Source organism: Bactrocera neohumeralis, chromosome 6 (genome assembly GCF_024586455.1).
Source record: "Bactrocera neohumeralis isolate Rockhampton chromosome 6, APGP_CSIRO_Bneo_wtdbg2-racon-allhic-juicebox.fasta_v2, whole genome shotgun sequence".
Taxonomy (NCBI): domain Eukaryota; kingdom Metazoa; phylum Arthropoda; class Insecta; order Diptera; family Tephritidae; genus Bactrocera; species Bactrocera neohumeralis.
In genome coordinates this window covers 75874-99098 of record NC_065923.1, presented here as the reverse complement: position 1 = coordinate 99098, position 23225 = coordinate 75874, and the positions used below count along the sequence as shown (strand labels likewise).

General features: G+C 35.8%; 1 protein-coding gene across 2 annotated transcripts; it reads left to right on the top strand.

The window, feature by feature from the left end:
- The first annotated feature begins 1947 nt into the window (after window positions 1-1947).
- On the top strand, window positions 1948-18087 carry LOC126762987 (uncharacterized). Of its 2 annotated transcripts, none has more exons than XM_050480110.1 (6): window positions 1948-2489; window positions 5890-6465; window positions 9298-11541; window positions 11678-11871; window positions 11959-12373; window positions 16804-18087. In XM_050480110.1, the coding sequence occupies exons 2-6, from the start codon at window positions 6099-6101 to the stop codon at window positions 17112-17114; spliced, it is 3531 nt and encodes a 1176-aa protein (XP_050336067.1). In that variant the 5' UTR covers window positions 1948-2489; window positions 5890-6098; the 3' UTR covers window positions 17115-18087. The 2 variants fall into 2 exon arrangements, with proteins under 2 accessions (XP_050336067.1, XP_050336068.1); XM_050480111.1 differs by lacking the exon at window positions 1948-2489 and adding an exon at window positions 2517-2728.
- The last annotated feature ends 5138 nt before the right edge of the window (window positions 18088-23225 follow it).

Here is a 23225-nt window from a genome sequence, read left to right as displayed (position 1 = left end):
AATAAGTAAATAGGTAAATTTATTTGTTTTAAATTATCAATTGTTATTACATATGGTATAACAGAGCTCTTTTATGCTTTTATTTGTAAAATAACGTCAGGTTTGTTAGAGCTTTGAATAATTTTACATTTTACATATTAGTGGCATAACTCCTCTCTACTGTCAACTCTACTGTCATTGGAAAATATAAGAATATTTTGAAGTAAGCGAGAGCAACAACTGTTGGCCTGCAGTCGTGTAGTCGTGGAGCTGTCTAAATAACTGTGTCCATTAGAACGTCTGTCGCGATCTATGTGTTCAGCACTTCTGGTCTAGAAGCATGAATTTCAGGTAATTTTTAAAGTGTCGTAAAAAAAAGGCAATTAATATTTTTACTATCCATTTTTTTATTAGTTATTTGTTAATTTTAGAAGAGTACAGAAAAAAAAGGAAAAAATTTCAAAAATTATGAGCTGACGAAGTGGGGGTCTCTAAAAATTTCCACATGACCATACCCATGATTTCAACCCTCCTAGTTATCTGAAACCAATAAAAAAAAAGTATTAATCTAGAATAATTTCGCAATGTCCGGAACTACGGATTCCCAACCCAAATTGCATAATTTTTCTGTAAATTAACAACATTAAACTAAATATTAATTTTTTGAAAAAATGTTATTTTGAAAATATACTTTATTTTTATAATATAACACAACCGTCTTCATACTCCCTCTTCTAATTTTCATATTACCGAAATGAAATTGCCGTCGGCATATGTGCAAATGGGATACATATGTTGCCTCTTCGAAATTTTCATAGAAATGAAAACTGCGCTGTCAAACTGCTGAAGTGACAGCTTATAGCTTACGATATATGGCATACCAATTAGTTTGCCATATATTGTAAGCTATAAGCAATGTGGAGTCTCCACAGGCAATAGGCACGGCAATACAGTTAGTAAGACATAGATTTTATCCTGTCGAGATGCCCGTAATAAACTTATCCAAGGATAAATCAAAATATCAGTGCTCATATTAAATTTATTAATTTAATTGGTATATAAAAATTATGTTACAATTACTGAAGTTTTAAAATATGAAATCTTTTTTTTTCAAGAAATATATTTCTAGAAAAAAGTATATTTCTTATTTTTTTATTTTCCACATACATTTTTTTCGAGATGCAGCGTTTGTCGCTAGATGGCCGCCCAGTCCGAAGCAGCAGAGAACAGAGAAATATAGAGAAAGTTCATGCAGAGAATGTGATGTACATACATACATATGTTCTCTTGTTCATCTATCTATCAAAATCTATGTTTTTTTGCAAATAGACACAACAATCTAATTGCACCGGTTAGTACGAGTAATCGATACGCATGCGTATTAAGATTTTTGTCTGCAAGTTTTATTAAATAACCGCATTTATATTTACAAATAATTTTTTGAATTGCAAAAGAGGATTATAGGCAAACATAGATATGTTTATTGAGCAAAGAATAATAATAAAATAGTGGAAAGCAACAATATAAATAAAAAATTATGTATATGTATGTATTTTATTCAAAGATACATATTTTATCAATTCAAACTCCAAAATTCAAAAAGTAGTGAGTATTATCGATGTTAGCCTTGCATAATAAAGAATTCAAAAATATTATTACTATTGTTGTAGGAAACATGTTCAAATAATTGAATTACTTTGAACTTATACATTTTAAATTATAAATTTTGAATATAAATAACATACACATAGACCAGAACTTGAATCGTTATTAAACGTTCATATTACAAAAATACCAAAGTACTATACATTTTTGTAATAGAGCAGATTATGAAGCATTCGAATATAGCTTGCCAAAGCATATTCATACATTTAACTAGACATTAAAAGCAAAAGCTTTATCGAAAAAATAGCTCTTAATGACGCCATTTTGTTATAACTAGGTTTTTCGTTTCTCAGCCAACGAAGCTTTAACTTTTAGTTCAGTTAACGCGAAGCAACTCCAGGTTAAAGTCAGATAATGCGGAGAAATTATGAATAAACATGGTGATTTGCCAGTTGGTACTCTGTAAATAAAATGTAAAATATACTCGTAATGATAACATTCAGCAAAAGGAAGTAGCAAGTGCAATTTTGCTGGCTAGAGCAGAGCAAAGAAAACTTAAAAATAAAAATAAAATGTTTTAGCAAAAGAGTGAACAAGTTTTCGGAAAGCTGTAATATTTCAAGCATTGTATATTACAACGCTAATTTTGCCTTGTTATTCAACAGGTGCGACCCAGCACAAGTTTCATTTAAATGAATTAATTTACATCTATGTATGTATATACATATACAGATAACGTGTTCAAGTGTGTTAGTGTCTGTGAATTTCAGTTTTTGTTTCAAACTATGTGTATTAAGCTAAGCTTTTGCTTATTATGCACTTACATACATATGTGGGCTTACAAAATACATCACCGAAACCTCAAACAAAAGGAATTGAAAATAACTAACTACTACATTCAGATGGTATGTACATATGTATGTATAATGTAAAGTGTGTATCGAATTGTGAATATGAAAAACATGTTATATGTATATCTAGTACACCCATAAATGTATGTACATATGTGCATTAAAAATTTGTCAAATATTTCAAATACTTTGTACACGTGTGTGTCAATTAAATAATATTATATACATATGAAAAAAAAACTAAAGTACGAAATGATTATGTATATAAACTAAGTACATAAATACATATGTATGTAAGTATATGCAACCCACTCTCTTGCAGTATATAAGTTCGCTTTTAGATACAAAAAACAAGTTAGGGTTGCAGCTCTCTTACTACATTCCAATCAACACGGGGTAAAACGTTGGTTTCAGCAATAACTATAATTGTTGGTCACTATTAAATTCAACGATTAAAAGCTTTCAACTTATATATGCATGATTAATTATATTCGCTTGTTGTGTAATTTATTTTTCGGTATTAAAATAAATTAATTTGTGAAGAAGCTATATTTTTGTATTCAACTTCACATTCTACAATTTTTTAAATAATTGGTTATAAACACGGATCTAAAAATAAAAATCAGATGTGTGTGATATGTAAATGAATAACACTACACAACAAATTCAAAGAAAATTTTGTGAGTGATGTGCCAAGAGATCCGTCGGATATTTAAGGTGTCCTAATTACAAACTTGAATTTAAAAATTTTTCATCATGTGTAGCTATTTCGGTCATTGCTTTGGTGGCGTTTTAACCCTTACACCCCTACACTACAACAAAAAAAAATTTAGGCGTTAGAAAATTTTTACTATTTTTCGGTTTTAGCAAACCAGAATTAGCAAGAAGTAGCCTCTGACATCACAGTCGGAAAATGACTGTAAAACATTGTAAATAAATCAAATCTTGACATTTTCAATATGGTGAATAAACTAAATTTGCGCCATTTGCTCTAATATACATACATACATGCACCAGAAAAACGTAAAAAAATCGCAGATATCTATTTTTATACTATGTATTGCAACATGTTGCCACAGAGTATAATAGTTTTGTTCACCTAGCGGTTGTTTGTATCACCTAAAAGTAATCGAGATAGATAGATCCGGGTGACTGTCTGTCCGTCCGTCCCTCCCTCTGTGCAAGCTGGGTTTGATATATCTTATAGGATGTTGGTACACGTGTTCCTTGGCATAAAAAGGAAGGACAAGTACGTGGATGGGTTTAATCGGACCACAGCCACTCCATAAAACGCTATTAAATGAACACCATAACCAAGCACTAAAGGAAGGTACTTATATACATAACTAACATTTAAGAGAAAACCCATATCTCGGGATCTGCTCCACCGATTTTAACCAAATTCGGTAGGTAGCATTTTTCTTACAATCAAATATCAGAATGCGAAATTGGACTACCACCACACCTACTTCTCATATAACACAATTTTAAATTCAATCTTGTTTTCAATTTCCAGTACACAAATTAAGCACCATGCATGTATGTATCGGAATAAAACATTGCACGAATACTGCCTTTGAAGTATGCCACCAAAAATTATTCAATTCGGACCAAAATTTTGAAACACTTTCATAAGCAATTTTTGGGATGGCCTCAGCTCTTACTGCAAATTTTGCTTTATTTCATCGATCGACTGAAAGCGCGTTTCACGGAGCGACAATTTCAGTTTGGGAAACAAGAAAAAATCACACGGAGCCGAATTTGGTGAATACGGTTGGTGATTGATGTTATTCATTGCGTTTTTGGCTTTAAATTTGGTCACAATCGTACTCTTTTTGAAAACAATTCGGCTTTATCGGAACGAGCCGAGCAAGAACGTTTAATTCCCAAAATATCCACCAGTGTCGAGCTATCTTGCCATCTCTCTAACACTTGCCTGACAATTTTCAAGAACCATATTCATCACTTTTTTAATAAGACTTTTCCAACATTCGCAATGATTCCGCACACGAAATTTTCGGAAAAATTACAAAATTTAAGAAAAATTCTTTGTTCGATATTTTTATCTATTGTAAAAATCGCAACGCACTACTGAGATATACCGACTTAAACAGCTGTTGTAAACAAACTAGTTGACAGAACGCGCTCATATTTGGTAGAGTAATTAACGGCAGTCCTACCAACTTAGCAAAATACATTTTTTTGAAATATCGTTTACCCGGGGAATTTATTTACAATTACCGTGTGTTTTTTGTCACAATGTAAATAGATAAAAACGGTTCAATACTCCCTTATCTCTTCTTTAACTACTATTGGATTTGCACACTTCCCGTTGGCTTTATACCATATAAGTACTTACAAACCCCATATACTATATACTTGTACAATTATTTTCGTTATTCTAACAAACCAAATGCTGAATATTTCGCGCAGTGTATGAGTTATAAATTTGTTAAATTGCTTGAAAATATTTTCTTGAATACTCCTCAGCAATGTCAAAAGTTACGTCCCTCTGGTCTTTAAACCGTTTGGATTGGTCAAAATGTGTGATATCAAAAAAAGAAATGTGGTGTGGTGGGACACCAGGTAGGAACGAAGCTCCTTCGGATTAGGGATAGGAAAGTCGACTCTGACTTTAGTCAAAAATCGATCTTTTAATAGAAAGAATCGACTTTTTAGGATCGATTCAAGCCTGTCTTGAATCGATTAAAATCGACTTTTACTCGATGACTTCGACAATTGACGGAATTAATATAAGACCTGCAACAAGTAACTATAATCGGAAACAAAATCCTAATCCGTTCACTGTGTCGGAAAGTATGAAATTTGAATATCCGTATCTATGGAATGTAGCTAAAAAGTACTTGCCAATAGTTGCAACGTCTGTACCCTGTGAGCGATTATTTTCACATGCAGGACTTATCGCAAATCAGTTGAGGAGTCGCTCCGCTCGCGCTCTTCCATCCCTACTTCGGATAATGTAGAAACGATACAATTTGCCAAAAAAATTGTGCTTAATTTTATGTAGGTTGTCTTGATTTTTTTTTTGAGCATTATAACAAAAAAACACAAACCATTAACCAATCTGCGCCAAAAAATATGCAACAATTCAACTCCCCATAAACGTACTTAGTGCAAGCACAATTCTCACCCAAAACTAATTTGCATGCACAATAATGTTACAGATTTTCATACCTAATTATTTTGCAAAACCTAAAGGTAGGCTATAACTAGCGATCTTACAGTCTTTTTCTTACGGGTTTTTTCTTATGGTTTTATGATCACTTTTTTTTCAGTTAGGTCCCGCAGCAAAATCCCTATCTTCTCCAAGCCTGCCGTAAGGAACTTCGTTCCAAAAAAAAAAAATTGTTGAAAACTATCTTCAAAATTATGTGGCTTAACGAGTTCTTTAGTGAATAATACTATTTCCTCAAATTTATTAATTTCTTTTCAGATTTCGATTTATGATAAACTCTCGGCTATCACCATCAATAATTAATTTTGAAAGATAATCATTCTTACTCGATATTATCGCCGAAATGTGAAAGGTTCAACGTTGCTGGTGCTCGAACCATCTTATTTTTACATTAAAAATAGATAGGAATAAACATTTCTAGAACAAAAAGCAGAAGTATAGTAAATGAACGTCGTTGATAAACTGTGATGATGTACAATCAAAAATGCGCACGTGCAATTGAGCTGATAGTAGTAGTGCTTTTATTCACAGTTTTTAGCAGTAGCAATGGCAAAAACTTAGTTATCCCTCAGCGAGGTAAAAGCGATATATTTAATAGTGAATATGAACGCGAGCAACAAAAATCAATGCCAATGGAATTTGTTAATGTTTCTGAAGCTGAACGCGGTAAAAAAATTAATCAGGGGTTGGAACCCCGCAGTGTTAAATATAAATATTTTGCCTTGGAAAGCGGGACAGATGTATCGATATCGTCGACAATAGTACCACTTCAAAATTCTACTGAACTGGATATCGCCGAGAAAACTTCAGGAGATACGCTAAGTATGGTTGAAGGTTAGTGACATTATTTTCTTTAAAAAAGTCAAAACGATAGCCATACAAAAGTTAAGCAAGGGCAGATGGAATGATATTCATGTCAATGATTAGTCAATAAAATATGTATAAATGTATGATTAGTCCTCACACCTCGGTTAGAGGCCAACACACTTTCTCCTTCCTGTATATCATCCTTAAACCATCTTAATCTGAGAGCGGGGAGACCAAAAGTTTACATGGACCCATCTTTTTTATGTTATTCTCCAGATAACAAATGTATATATAAATGTATAGTTGATTGAATTGGTTTAATAAAAAAAATTGCATTTAACTTAAAAGTTATTTTCAAAACAATTTGATGGCATATCTTGATAACCAATTTATCTCTTCTACGCATATAACGCAAATAGTCCAAATAAGCAAAAAGTTACTGTTTAAAGAATAAAGTCATATTTAGCGAAAAGTCTTCTTCTGAGTTACATTTAGTATAATAGCTGTCTTCGATTAGCCTCTACGTCTGCATAACGCCCATGAAAGGGCAAATGCATTTTTCCGAAAAGGAAGAAGTCGCACGGTGCTATATCAGGTGAATAATGTAGTGGTTGATGGTTAAAATGTGATTTTTGGTTAAATAATCGTCCTTCGAATGTTGAATTCTGAGCAATTTTTGCTCGTCAGTCCATTTGTGCGGAACAATCCAGGCACACGCTTTTCGTAAGCCCAAATGTTCGGTCAAAATGCGATAAATCGATGATTTGGAGATGTTCAATTCCATTTCCTTGAATTTCAATGATGATTTAGGCTGATTTTTGAGGAATTCGCGCACAGTTTCGATGGAATTTCCGGTGATTACGGATTTTAATTGGCCCACTTGTTGATCGTCATTTATGTCCTCACGACCACTTTGAAAACGTTGAAACCACTCGTGCACTCTGCTACGGGATAGGCAATCATCGCCATAAACTTGTTTCATCAATTGAAACATTTCGGTAAAAGCTTTACCAATTTTGAAACAAAATTTAATGTTGAATCTTTGTTCGAAGATCATTTTCGTACCGATAACACAAAAATACTGACACTTAAAACGCAATAACTTCACTTCCAATCGATGAAATGTCATGAAATTCTCACTGGGCAATAAAGATAGCAGATTCTAACGCACTAGTCAACATATAGATGGCGCAGGGGGCCCTAGATTCAAAAAGTTCTGTTTACTTTGGGACGCACCTTGTAAAATGGTATACCGACTATCTTCAATGCTATTAATCTTTGTTTTGCGAATTTGAAAAGTTTTACTGCTTTGTATGGCTCAAATAAGAAATGAAAATACAAAGTTATTTTCCACCATTGCTCATGCGTCAATAAAGATGTTAAACCACAAGTGCCGTCCAGTTGGCTGATCACATGGTTAGGTTCTTCGATTCGTTATTCTCCAACGATTGGCGAATCGAACACAGCTATCATAGTATATCCCCCTTTATACCAAATTTTACTCTAAAATTCTCACCACTTAATTTTGATACAGTTTAAAATCGGTATTGAGCGCCCCTTGATTCACACACGTGGAGTTTCGGACTGGCTTCATAGCTTTATTGCGTTACAATTGAAATTTTTCTTAACACTGTAGCTATTCCGCTATTTTTATACTCTCACAACAAAGTTGCTAAGGAGAGTATTATAGTTTTGTTCACATAACGCTTGTTTGTAGGTCCTAAAACTAAAAGAGTCAGATATAGGGTTATGTATACCAAAGTGATCAGGGTGACGAGTAGAGTTGAAATCCGGATGTCTGTCTGTCCGTATGTCCGTCTGTCCGTCCGTCCGTCCGTGCAAGCTGTAACTTGAGTAAAAATTGAGATATCATGATGAAACTTGGTACACGTATTTCATAGGAAGGTTAAGTTCGAAGATGGGCAAAATTAGCCAACTGCCACGCCCACAAAATGGCGGAAACTGAAAACCTATAAAGTGTCATTACTAAGCCATAAATAAAGATATTAAAGTGGAATTTGGTGCAAAGGATCGCATTAGGGAGGGGCATATTTGGACGTAATTTTTTTGGAAAAGTGGGTGTGGCCCTGCCCCCTACTAAGTTTTTTGTACATATCTCGGAAACTACTATAGCTATGTCAACCAAACTCTATAGAGTCGTTTCCTTCAGGCATTTCCATATACAGTTCAAAAATGGAAGAAATCGGATAATAACCACGACCACCTCCCATACAAAGGTTATGTTGAAAATCACTTAACGTGCGTTAACCGACTAACAAAAAACGTCAGAAACACTAAATTTTACGGAAGAAATGCCAGAAGAAAGCTGCACTCAGGCTTTTTTTTTTTAATTGAAAATGGGCGTGGATTCGCCCACTTATGGACCAAAAACCATATCTCAGGAACTACTCTACCGATTTCAATGAAATTCGGTATATAATATTTTCTTAGCACCCTGATGACATGTACAAAATATGGGTGAAATCAGTTCACAACCACGCCTTTTTCCAATATAACGCTATTTTGAATTCCATCTGATGCATTCTCTGTACATATAATATATACATTAAGAACCAATGATGATAGCGGAATAAAACTTTACACAAATACGGTATTTGAAAAATATTTAAATGACGGATAATGAAATCTCGATTATCACGTTATGATGCGAGAGTATAAAATGGTCGGTGACACCGGTGATATTGGATTCTCTTCAAAGTGGTTCAGGCCATTTTTCATTTCATGCAACGGTTTAGTCAGCTATAGCGAACAGACAAAAACCCAAATAATTTTTATATATAAGATAATGTGTTGATTAATTTTATAAACATTTTTCTTAACTCTTATTCCATTCGGTAGCTCTCTCGGAAACGTCGAGTATCACTCCAACAACGCATCGACCAGTACGACTTTCCGCTTCATCAAATATATCCTCACAGGAGAGGGAGCGGAGGCTGATGATGGTTCTGGCTGCCCGTCGCAATGCATTACCTCGTGTAAGTGTCCGAACACGCCTTGGTACCACCGGACGATCCTCATCCTTAGAAACCACATCTAAAGCTCCAAGTGATGTACGATCAGATTGTTTAAAAAACTGTACAAAGAACTTTACGCGTCGTACGACTGCTAGTTGTATGAGAAAGTGCTCTAATTTAACACGTACAAAGAATGGTACGATTATCATTCACGAATCATCTCTAACCGGTTCAGCTACGCTGACCTCAGATCGAGACAACAATGAGATACTCTTTACGGACGAATCTTCCCATGGACTATTTATTGTTGCAAAGGGACAAAATGACACATCAAATCATATACAAGATGTTATGAAAAATGTGAAAGTGCGGCCTAAAAATAAGGATTTATCATCAGTAACCATAACTTCCAGTTCCATTGAGGAAGATGATATACAACCGTACTTGTACTTCGGTGAAAAACTTCCACCTATTAAGTCCGGTACATTGACAATTACTTCAGTTAGCGAGGGACTTCCCAGGCTATTGGAGATTTCTGCAAATAAATTAGGTCCTACTACTCCTACCTCACGCGTCTCTACATCAACTTTAACCGCTGTTGAGCGTAGCCGATCAAGATATAAATATAGAGATCGAGGATACAATTATTCTAGACGTTCGCCTACGCATGCGAGTGCAATAACCTCAGTGGAAACTAAGAGTGGACTTTTTTTTAACAACGAAAGTATAGCATCTTTCATCAAAGAAAATAAAGAACAGAATATGGACCAAAGAGTTGTTTTACAATTAACAAAACTACCATCTGTTGTTTCTTCTACACCATTATTAATAACGGTTTCCGACGAGAGTAATGAAACTTCTGGGCCTATTCAGACCACCACAGAATTCACTAAAAATTTTATGTCTGATTCACCCATTATTGTGTACCCTACAACGATTCGCGTTCATTCAACCAACGCCACAATGAAAACATTTGTCAGAAATACAACTGTACCAAATGAATCAATCATAAAAATCACCTCTCCTGCATTTGCCAAACTATCAACAGTTTCACCTACTGTTCGATCCAGAACAGTTGATGAAGAAGGGATAAGAAACCCTGATTTTCTGAACCAGAAAGTAACACAAAAATTTAGTAGTCACGAAACAGTAAAACCAACTACAAATAATACAAATTCAAGGGCCATTGTTAAAGAGGACATTGAGAAACTTCGAGCTCTTGGCCCAAGTCTCACTCAAGAAATAAAAAATGATGAAAATATAGTTATATTTCTTAATCAGTCTTCTCGAGATCGATCAAATACGGAAATTGAAATCATCGACAAACCTGGTGCAATATTACACCCGACTTTGAAATCGAGACACTCCTATGAGAATCCAATCACCGAAACACCATCTATGCCGTCAGAGTCATCTTCTCCCAATTTAAATGAAGATATTAAACCCTCTCTTGTAGGTGTTATAGAAACAGCCCCAATAAGAAAACAGACTCAACTTGAGCAAACGAATATAAATAGAGGAGATATTAAGTATACTTTCGTCGCCAATGATAGAGAAGTATCTTTAGATATGCGGCGCGTTAATATTGCCACCATGGTGCTGGCTGGAATCGGAATAATACCTCTTTGTGCACTTACCCTTTATCTTGTGCGATCATACATATTTCGTCGCAGCGTTAAAATTGAGGAAGATTTCATTGTATGCATTGGTGACCAACAGCCTATTAGTCCTGTAAAGAAACTTGATTCGAAGTTTCAAAACAAAGGCGAAAAGGAAAACTATGAAATCGACCATCACCGATCCGATCATCCGAAGACAATTAACAAAGTTACCTCTCGGAAAACAAATGCGGACATGCTATATGATGAACAATGCTCAGTGACTAGTGAAGAATTTGATCGTAGCAATATTCGCCTGAAGAGTTTACTAGGTGAGGGTAACTTTGGTCAAGTGTGGAAGGCTGAGGCAGATAATTTTAGCGGCCATTTTGGAGCTACACGTATTGTTGCCGTTAAAACGATCCGGAAATTCAGTCCTCAATCCAGTTTGAAAGAAGAAGCAGACATTATGCGAAAGCTGGGTTCACATCAAAACGTTGTGACTCTGCTTGGCGTCTGCTTAGAAATTGGTTAGTGTCGTTAAAAGTCTCCCTTTTATATACTAATATATTTGTAAATATTCGGCCATGAGCCACGAATTGACATGAAGTAATGGTATATGAAAGATACAATGACTACTTTTTACTAATTAAATATTTATTTTAGAGCCACACATGCTAATTATGGAGTATGCAATGCGTGGACGATTGTTGTCATTACTGCGCGCTGCGCGTAGTGCTGTTAATATTTTACCAGCCTCTGTGCCTGGTGGTCGCAGTTCTACACCTCTGTCGCCACGGACGCTAGGTGGATTTGCATTGGACATTGCTTGTGGAATGGAGTACATTACTGAAAAGAGGGTAAATAAAGTAAAAACACATACTTGTAATTTTAACAGTAGATATGATCTTACATATACTGAATTTATCCTTTAATCTTCATTAAAGATTGTACATCGTGATCTTGCGGCACGCAACGTCCTTCTGGATCATAATGGTGTTTGTAAAATTTGTGATTTTGGAATGTCAATTGATTTAGAAGATGAATGTAAGCAGCAAGAGGTTGACCTAAAGACTGCTAACAAAGTAATAAGTAGCAATACGAAGAGGAAATTAGATTTCGGCAGCCGTTTCATAATAAACCATTGGAACAATAACTTCAATACAAACCAAATCCCAACAAAAGATGCTATTGAAAAAAAAACCCATACTCATGATCACAGTCATGGACATGATTCGATGAGTCGTAGGCCTGCATTACCAATACGATGGATGGCACCAGAAGCGTTACAATATCATATTTTTACGCATGAGACTGATGTATGGGCTTTTGGCATAGTATTGTGGGAAATATCTACTTTGGGTAAGAGATTCATAGAAAAGGTTACTAGTTACTATAATGTATATATATATAACTAGCTGACCCCGCAGCCGTTGTCCTGCGTGAAATTATGTGTTTTGAAATGAAAAGAAAGTTAAATTTATCATTTCATTTTTGTTTTTCAATGTAACGCAGCTTTATAAAATCATTTTTTGGTTTCTGTGTACAGAAAAGATGGTTTTCCAACTCGTGAGTACGCCTCGTATATCTGGCCGTGTGAAAAACATGGCGTTTCCAAATTTACGCCACACACTATGCGACTATCCTTGTGTCCTGTTGATTGTCATCTCAAATTCAATTTTCACTGGAAACGGAATACGTTTGAACTGAAATGGCCAATCGTTAGAACTCTAAGAAATTCGTAGAATCAAGCATTCTGCCCCCTTGTATTCGATAGCTGCATCACAATCAGTCGGGTTCCATTACATAGTTTCGGCGCATGAAGATTGCGAAACATAATAACGACAGATTCTATCTACTTTCAGACGGAAATGATGCGGTGGCATACCAAGCCTTTCCAATGAATTTAGAAATTCCACTGGATAATTCTTCATTGTCAAGACGATCGATCGATTTGTATGAGCGCAAGTCTCCCAGAATTTGACTTTATTCTTCTTCTTTATTGGCGTAGACACCGCTTACGCGATTATAGCCGAGTTAACAACAGCGCGTCAGTCGTTTCTTCTTTTCGCTACGTGGCGCCAATTGGATATCCCAAGCGAAGCCAGGTCCTTCTCCACTTGGTCGTTCCAACGGAGTGGAGGTCTTCCTCTTCCTCTGCTTCCCCCGGCGGGTACTGCGTCGAATACATTCAGAGCTGGAGTGTTTTCGTCCATCCGGACAACATGACCTAGCCAGCGTAGCCGCTGTCTTTTAATTCGCTGAACTATGTCAATGTCGTCGTATATCTCGTACAGCTCATCGTTCCATCGAAAGCGATATTCGCCGTTCTTCCGCAGAACTTTTCTCTCGAAAACTCGCAACGTTGACTCATCAGTTGTTGTCATCGTCCAGGCCTCTGCACCATATAGCAGGACGGGAATTATGAGTGACTTATAGAGTTTGGTTTTTGTTTGTCGAGAGAGGACTTTGCTTCTCAATTGCCTACTCACTCCGAAGTAACACCTGTTGGCAAGAGTTATCCTGCGTTGGATTTCTAGGCTGACATTGTTGGTTGTGTTTACGCTGGTGCCAAGATAGACGAAATTATCTACGACTTCAAAGTTATGACTGTCAACAGTGACGTGAGAGCCAAGTCGCGAGTGCGACGACTGTTTGTTTGATGACAGGAAATATTTCGTCTTGCCCTCGTTCACTGCCAAACCCATTTGGATTACTTCCTTGTCCAGTCTGGAGAAAGCAGAACTAACGGCGCGGGTGTTGGGGCCGATAATATCAATATCATCGGCATACGCTAGCAGCTGTACACTCTTATAAAAGATTGTACCTGCTCGATTAAGTTCTGCAGCTCGAATTATTTTCTCCTTTTCGTGCTGTCGAAAGCAGCTTTGAAATCGACGAAGAGGTGTGTGTCGATTCTCTTTTCACGGGTCTTTTCCAAGATTTGGCGTATGGTGAATATCTGGTCGTTTGTTGATTTGCCAGGTCTAAAGCCACACTGATAAGGTCCAATCACTTTGTTGACGGTGGGCTTTAATCTTTCACACAATACGCTCGATAGAACCTTATACGCGATGTTGAGGAGGCTTATCCCACGGTAGTTGGCGCAGATTGTGGGGTCTCCTTTTTATGGATTGGGCATAGCACACTTAAATTCCAATCGTTGGGCATGCTTTCGTCCGACCATATTTTACAAAGAAGCTGATGCATGCTCCTTATCAGTTCTTCGCCGCCGTGTTTGAATAGCTCAGTCGGTAATCCATCGGCCCCCGCCGCTTTGTTGTTCTTCAGGCGGGTAATTGCTATTCGAACTTCTTCATGGTCGGGCAATGGAACGTCTGCTCCCTCGTCATTGATTGCGGAATCGGGTTCGCCTTCTCCTGGTGTTGTACGTTCACTGCCATTCAGCAGGCTGGAGAATTGTTCCCTCCATAATTTAAGTAGTAAGTATCACCTTGGGGGGTTCTACAAGAGTATGCTCCGGTCTTGAAACCTTCTGTAAGCCGCCGCATTTTTTCATAGAATTTTCGAGCATTACCCCTGTCGGCCAGCTTATCAAGCTCTTCATACTCACGCATTTCGGCCTCTTTCTTTTTCTGTCTGCAAATTTGACTTTGAATCTTTCAATTCATCAACATCGGTATTTTTGTCAGCTAACATTGCGCGTGCACTTAAGGAATCATAGTTACGATAATTTGTCCAATGTCCGAACATTCGTGCTAAGTTCATCTTTCGTGAATTGATAAACGGCAGATGGAATTGATATCAAACCGCCGGAAGCATCAACCGGAATTGACTCATTTCTAATTATTAGTGAATACGATGTAAAATGTCTTCGGCAATGTCATTTTTGTTCGTATTCCATAATGGACGCGGATGTGAAGGCTGATATGTCGAAATGATTATCGCGAAAAGTGTACTTTGTATTCGAAGTAGCTATCGCATCGTCCATCGTTTGATCCCAGTGATTAACATGTTCAAGCAATTGTAATTGCTGGCTTGCTTCTCAAAAAGTTGCACACACCGTACCATTCACACTACGCAATGACTCAAATGAAGTTGAACCGCGTACATTAATCAATAGCAACCGAAGGTGGAAGCAATCGTCATTTTTCGGGTGGATTGTGTAAATTCGTCCTAATGCATTAGTTGATAACACATCTGGATGTGCATCTATTGGTTGGCCTTGCTTTCTGCCTAACTATTTCTTTGACGATGCATTCCTTGTATAATATCAAGATATTTCCGAATAGAGCAATGTTCTCGCAAATGGAAAAAACTCGTCAATGTTAATTTTGTTGCTGGCGGTGTTTCCACTGGCTGTACTGTTTTATCTGGATTGAAAACGTTCATGAATTGCAAAAGTAAATATCCTACAAAGCGCTTTATTACAGTTCACGTATCGACCGTATCGTTCAAAACCAATAACCGCCATGTTGCTTCACCAAACTGCAGTACTCAACATTGATATGAGTTTTGAATGCAAATTAAACAATAGTGGGGAATATAGTACGATCCATGTGTCGTCAACTTCGATATTCACTCGTTTAAATTGAATCCTGAATGTTCTGCCATTGTCGTCTGGTGAGCGACGCCGATACAGAGGATATCCATCATTTCCAGTTTGCTTTTCCGAAAGAAAAGCACGTGGATAGTGTTTCGTGCATTTATTGTAAGACATACAAACCGAAGTGGGATGTGGTGTCCGCAAGGTTCATGAACCATATTAGTTTTCATCACTTCGTATAATACTGGATCTTTCTCTGCATCAGGAATTTCCGCAGAAATGATTGCATCAATTTGATCTGGTGTAACCAACTCTTTTTTGCATCTCAACAGAGTACATCCAGCATCTAACAGCACGTTGCTTCAAAATAAAGTCCATCAAACATCGTAACTGTTGTTTGAAAAGTCGTGCTGTGACATCGTGATGATCGCTTGGTGATTGACCGCGATCCATAATTCCGCACGTACATATGTCACCGCATCTTGGGAGTACTTCTTGCCTTGCCTTTGCCGATATTAGGGCTCTTCGCAATTGGTTCCTTTTGTGTGAAAAACACGTAAAGTTTTCACTGAATAATTTTCAATAATTTTTCTTTTGAATAGCCGGAATAAAAAAGCAAGCGACAGAAATTGAACGATTCAAATAATTTACAAATCAAAATATTGAAAAACAAAACAAACAAAAATTTAAAAAACTTTTGGAATTATCCAATTTTCCGACCTTTCGTCATGAAAACTATAAGGTATTTTTATTTCTGAACCTTCCCCGATCCACAACAAACAAAGTCTGAAAATTTCAAGATTGGTGCAGCCGTTCTCTTTGCATTATTAACAAACAAACATTCATTCGTTTGTATGGGAAAAAGAAAAGGGTTGTTTTTAGGGGTTTTCCGGCAATTATTCGAACCATCCTTGAACCTCAACGAACATTTAAAAAAAAAAATTATCAAATTTGAAACTATAAGGTATTTTTATTTCTGAACCTTCCCCGATCCACAACAAACAAAGTCTGAAAATTTCAAGATTGGTGCAGCCGTTCTCTTTGCGTTATTAACAAACAAACATTCATTCGTTTGTATGGGAAAAAGAAAAGGGTTGTTTTTAGGGGTTTTCCGGCAATTATTCGAACCATCCTTGAACCTCAACGAACATTAAAAAAAAAAAAATATCAAATTTGGTTCAGCCGTATGAAAGTTATGAGCGTACATACAGTTTGGCGACTCATTTTTATTTATATGTATGTATATGTAGATGAAAACATTTATATGTATGTACATTCTTTTCAGGATCTACGCCATATGCCAATCTAACAGGACGCGAAGTTATCCGACGAGTTCCAAATGGTCTTAGGCCAGAGCTGCCAAAGGAATCGCGTTTAGAATTTTACAATTTAATGACTCGATGTTGGCATAAGGATTCCCATTTACGACCTTCGTTTTCATATGCGAGACAGGAAATATCTCGTTCTCTTCACAAATGGGATGAGGATGAATCCGCAGAATCGGACTATATGGATGTTAGCGGATTTAGTGAAGATTTGGAACATGGCATGGTTTATTTCAATCAACGAATATCCGAGTTTGAATGCGAAATATGACCATGACTGCAACCTACCACTTTTAACATATAATATCTTCCAATAATTCCAAGAGTGTCTGTGGCTTACAATATTATGTTAATAACTTTACAGTAAACTTAATCCAAATTATCTCCTGATATAAACAAGTGCTAGCAGCAGTATTATTTACAGTATATCCATTTACAGGAATTTACAAGTGGAATTGATACATACATACATATGTATATAGGAACATAGTATATATATAATATAGTTTAATTTTATTAATGTAAAAATGTATACTTAAAAACTTAACAAACCCCACACAATGTACATATTAAGATTTTAAATTGCTATTTACAAATAAACGATAGTCGTAATCTCAAAAACATTTAATTGTATATAAGCACACATGCATAAGCTAAGATCATTTAAATAGATTTTCTTCTAGTCTCTAGAAAATTATGATTTGTGTAGAATATTATAACTAATAATAAAGATAATACGCTGGAGAGGTATCTTCAATACCTTCTATCCCATGAATGAAATATATCATACTAAACAGAATAACTTAACATCCAAGGATATTAACCTTTCTAATAAATTGAAATGTAATATTAATAAAAAAATAAAGAGAAAAATCCGTAGTTTTTTTATACAAAATTTTGTTAAAATAATCTCAAATTTTAACGTTTTTACCTTATGTTACTAATTGACCAATAATGATTAAAATATAATACCTTTTTGAACACAAGCAAAGCTCCATAATAATGACCAAATTTTTATAAAAGTTTTAAATCGGATTCATTATGTTATAGAGGACGCCGTTCACGCTTCGCTGTGGATGTGGTTTACATTAATTATTAACTATTGAATACAGTAAAATTGTATTTATGAATACAAATGAAAACGTTATTCCCGGTATAAGATTAACCCGTGGATTACTTCCTTCGATCGATCTTCGATTTGTTATTGAGCACAAATAAACTTAAAATACTTGTATATTACCACACATTGATTTTTTTATTTTATTGATATTGTAAGAAGTTATTAATTTTCAAAGTTGTTAATTGATAATACTTGTGATAATAAAAGAGGGTAGATCATTCTTAATTTTTAACAATAATGTTAATAGTTTTTTAGTTATAAACATTTTCAAATTCATATTAAATCGTCAAGAGGTAAGAAGACCATTTCTCCATTAAAATTTCCAGTCAAAATGGTTGCTACAATAATATTTCCAGCAATCTTTTTGATTACCAAACGTGGGCCGTTGCATAATTGAGTTGGATTGAAATTACACTGAATAATAATAATTGAACAATTCTCAACCGATGATTATATAGTATGATGTCATTCCGGGATATATCTATCTATCGAATGATTTAAAATACACTCATTTACTTGAGGACAACTGTTAAATGTTAATTAATTTCTTCAACTTCTACATAGTGTAGCCCTATTATTGATCCAGTTGTGATCCAAACAATTAATTTTTACTTTCGGGAATATACTCTCACTTAATGAAGTTTTTTCATAATGTTCTGCATATTTGGTTGTAGTTTTATTCTAGGATTCCCAATATATAGAAATTCTCAGCGGGATTATGGTTCACCGCTTACATTTTTCTTTGAAGAATGCTTCGAAGAAAATTCTATGTAGAATCCTTCGATACCAGGTAGTGCATAAAAGTAAGCTATGCGGAATAATGGTTCCCCGCTTACATTTTTCTTTGAAGAATGCCTCGAAGAAAATTCTACGTAGAATTCTTCGATACCAGGTAATGCATAAAAGTGAGCTATGCGGCTAAATTCTACTGTGTTCACATTTACAAGTCAAGTAAGTACATGAAAAACGACAAATACAAATTGACAGAATAAAATTTATAAGTAAATTTTTTCATTATTTCGTCAAATCATCAAGCAAAAAGTTGGTCGTGATCAGGTGAGCTGCTATTTTAATTAAAAATTTCGTTTATTTTTGTGTTTAAACTTAGAATAAACAAGTAAGGAAGGGCTAAGTTCGGGTGTCACCGAACATTTTATACTCTCGCACAATAAAGTGATAATCGAGATTTCATTATACGTCATTTACATATTTTTCAAATACCGTATTGTTGTAAAGTTTTATTCCGCTATCATCATTGGTTCCTAATGTACATATATACTCGTATTATACAGAAAAGGCATCAGATGGAATTCAAAATAGCGTTATATTGGAAGAAGGCGTGGTTGTGAACCGATTTCACCCATATTTTGTACATGTCATCAGGGTGTTAAGAAAATATTATATACCAAATTTCATTGAAATCGGTGAAGTAGTTCCTGAGATATAGTTTTTGGTCCATAAGTGGGCGAGGACAAGCCCATTTTCAATTTTTAAAAAAAGCCTGGGTGCAGCTTCCTTCTGCAATTTCTTCCGTAAAATTTAGTGTTTCTGACGTTTTTTGTTAGTCGGTTAACGCACTTTTAGTGATTTTCAACATAACCTTTGTATGGGAGGTGGGCGTGGTTATTATCCGATTTCTTCCATTTTTGAACTGTATATGGAAATGCCTGAAGAAAACGACTGTGTAGAGTTTGGTTGACATAGCTATAGTAGTTTCCGAGATGCGTACAAAAAACTTAGTAGGGGGCGGGGCCACGCCCAGTTTTCCCAAAAAATTACGTCCAAATATGCCCCTCCCTAATTCGATTCTTTGTGCCAAATTTCACTTTAATATCTTTATTTATGGCTTAGTTATGACACTTTATAGGTTTTCGGTTTCCGCCATTTTGTGGGCGTGGTAGTGGGCCGATTTTGCCCATCTTCGAACTTAACCTTCTTATGGAGCCAAGGAATACGTGTACCAAGTTTCATCATGATATCTCAATTTTTACTCAAGTTACAGCTTGCACGGACGGACGGACAGACGGACGGACAGACGGACGGACGGACAGACAGACATCCGGATTTCGACTCTACTCGTCACCCTGATCACTTTGGTATATATAACCCTATATCTGACTTTTTTAGTTTTAGGACTTACAAACAACCGTTATGTGAACAAAACTATAATACTCTCCTTAGCAACATTGTTGCGAGAGTATAAAATAAGCCTGGGTGCAGCTTCCTTCTGCAATTTCTTCCGTAAAATTTAGTGTTTCTGACGTTTTTTGTTAGTCGGTTAACGCACTTTTAGTGATTTTCAACATAACCTTTGTATGGGAGGTGGGCGTGGTTATTATTCGATTTCTTCCATTTTTGAACTGTATATGAAAATGCCTGGGGGGGCCCGGGGCCACGCCCACTTTTCCCAAAAAATTGCGTCCTCATATGCCCCTTCCTAATGCGATCCTTTGTGCCAAATTTCACTTTAATATCTTTATTTATGGCTTAGTTATGACACTTTATAGGTTTTCGGTTTCCGCCATTTTGTGGGTGTGGCAGTGGGCCGATTTTGCCCATCTTCGAACTTAACCCTCTTATGGAGCCAAGGAACCAAGTTTCATCATGATATCTCAATTTTTACTCAAGTTACAGCTTGCACGGACGGACGGACGGACAGACGGACGGACAGATGGACGGACAGACGGACGGACAGACATCCGGATTTCAACTCTACTCGTCACCCTGATCACTTTGGTATATATAACCCTATATCTGACTCTTTTAATTTTAGGACTTACAAACAACCGTTATGTGAACAAAACTATAATACTCTCCTTAGCAACATTGTTGCGAGAGTATAAAAACGATGACACCATCCAGCATACCAATTAGAACAAAAGGGAACGAGAATGGATCTCGCGCACCTTTTTCGTAACGACGTCGTTTGACCAACATCTCCGCTTTCGCAGCATCCCGGTTCTTTCCGCTAGTTACCCGCCTGTATATACTTATATTTAACGTTTTTTAAAACCTGCTGTTTTCAACCTTTGATCATTTTATATACTTATACATAATATGTATTTAACGTTTTTAAACTATTTCAATTTGTAATAATTCAGTTCAGTTAAACACATTTTGTTATAACAATTTTTAAGTGCATTTCACAAAAATACAACCTTTATAACGATTGTATTGAATCTAGTGCATTTTTCTTTTTATCAAAAAGTGTGAGTGGTCTATAAGGTGAGTTTTTGTACACATAATACTTATTTTCATAACGAAATTCATACATGTATTTTCATAAATAAATCAAAATTAATATGCAATTTTTTCTATTCTACTATTGACCTTGGCATAGAAGAATTCTCCTTTAACTTTGGCATCGAAGAATTCTTCGTCCCTATGGTAAGCGAAAGGGGTGATCCGTTACTTTTCGTAGGACATCGCCGTGTTAATTTTCATCGGTCAGAGTAAGCGATACAATCATGCTGAATCGTTTACCTTGCTCGCTTACCAATGTCTACAATATCCCGCTGGGTTGTAACGGGTCAATAAGAGCGCTACAAATTTTTTTTTAAATAAAACAATATCAATGATATCAATGAAATTCTTTATTCCTTTTCCATGGCCACCACGGGCACGCTTGCAGAAGTCCAGACGCTGAACCCAATATTTTCGACAGTTTTCAAGCAGAAATTGACCGATACTGCTGCAATATCGCGTTCGATTTTTTACTTTTCGCACATATGTACATATGTATTTATAAGTGCCTCATGATGTGAATAATGGCAATCCCGCACAGTGTTAAGACAGCACCACCGAAAACTTCATCGTTCGTTCCCCTTTAAATCTTACATTGTTCTGCAGTCATCTAAAACTATTATTGAACTTTTTATCATTTTATGTTAGATGTTGCGTTTGATTTGTTATGAATTGCGTCGTTCGCCCATAATCTAGCAAAGTACCCGCAATTGTCAATTTTCGATATTCTGTTGTGAAATTGACAATGTCTGACCGGTACCACGTGGTGCACGCTAATAACCCGTCTTGTTCAGTAGCGACAATCAGTATAATCCATTTATACAATATTGTACTTTTACAGTTGCTATATGTTGTTATAATTATTATTATTTTTTTTATTAAATATTTTTTTTAATATTAAATATTCTTCCAAACATAAATGCTTATAATCTTCTTATCTTATATATAAAAATGAATCGCAAAATGTGTTGGTAAGCGCATAACTCAAAAACGCCTGGGCCAACTTTGCCAATTCTTTTTTTAAAATGTTCGTTGAGGTTCAAGGATGGTTTTTATGGCGAAAAAAATTCGAATAATTGCCGGAAAACCCCTAAAAACAGCCCTTTTCTTTTTCCCATTGGAATATTCCAAAAAGTAACTATTTTTCATACAAAATTTATTTCTTTTAATATTTTTGTTTTGTTTTTCAATTATTTGAATAGTTCAAATTTGTCATTTGCTTTCTTTATTCTGGCTATTCAAAAAAAATTATTGAAAATTATTCAGTGAAAGCGTTATGTGTGTTTCACACAAACTGATCAATTACAGATTGAAATTTGTTACGATACCACGAAGAGGTCGCGCTAATATCGGTGGGCGTTCTCTTTGGCATCAAAATCCATTGGCAGCCCAAGGCACATTACCGAGTACTCCCATGATGCGATGACATACGTGCGGAAATATGGATTGCGGTCAATTAGCAAGCGATCGTCACGATGTCACAGCACGACTTTTCAAACAACGCTTACGATGTTTGATGGACTTTATCATAAAGCAATGGTATACATATATGGTGCTGGTTACACCAGATCAAATTGATGAAATCATCTCTGCTGAAATTCCTGATCCAGAGAAAGACCCAGTATTATACGAAGTGGTGGAAACCAATATGGTTCTTGGACCTTGCGGACACTACAATCCCTTTTCGGTTTGTATGTCTGACAATAAATGCACGAAACACTATCCACGTGCTTTTCTTTCGGAAACAAAAACTGGAAATGATGGATATCACTCTATCGTTGTCGGCAGAATATTCAGGATTCAATTTAGAAGAGTGAATATCGAAGTTGACGACACATGGATCGTACTATATTCCCCACTATTGTTTAATTCACATTCAAAACTCATATCAATGTTGAGTACTGCAGTTTGGGGAAGCAACATGACGGTTATTGGTTTTGAACGATACGGTCGATACGTGAACTGTAAAAAAGCGCTTTGTAGGATATTTACTTTTGCAATTCATGAACGTTTTCAACC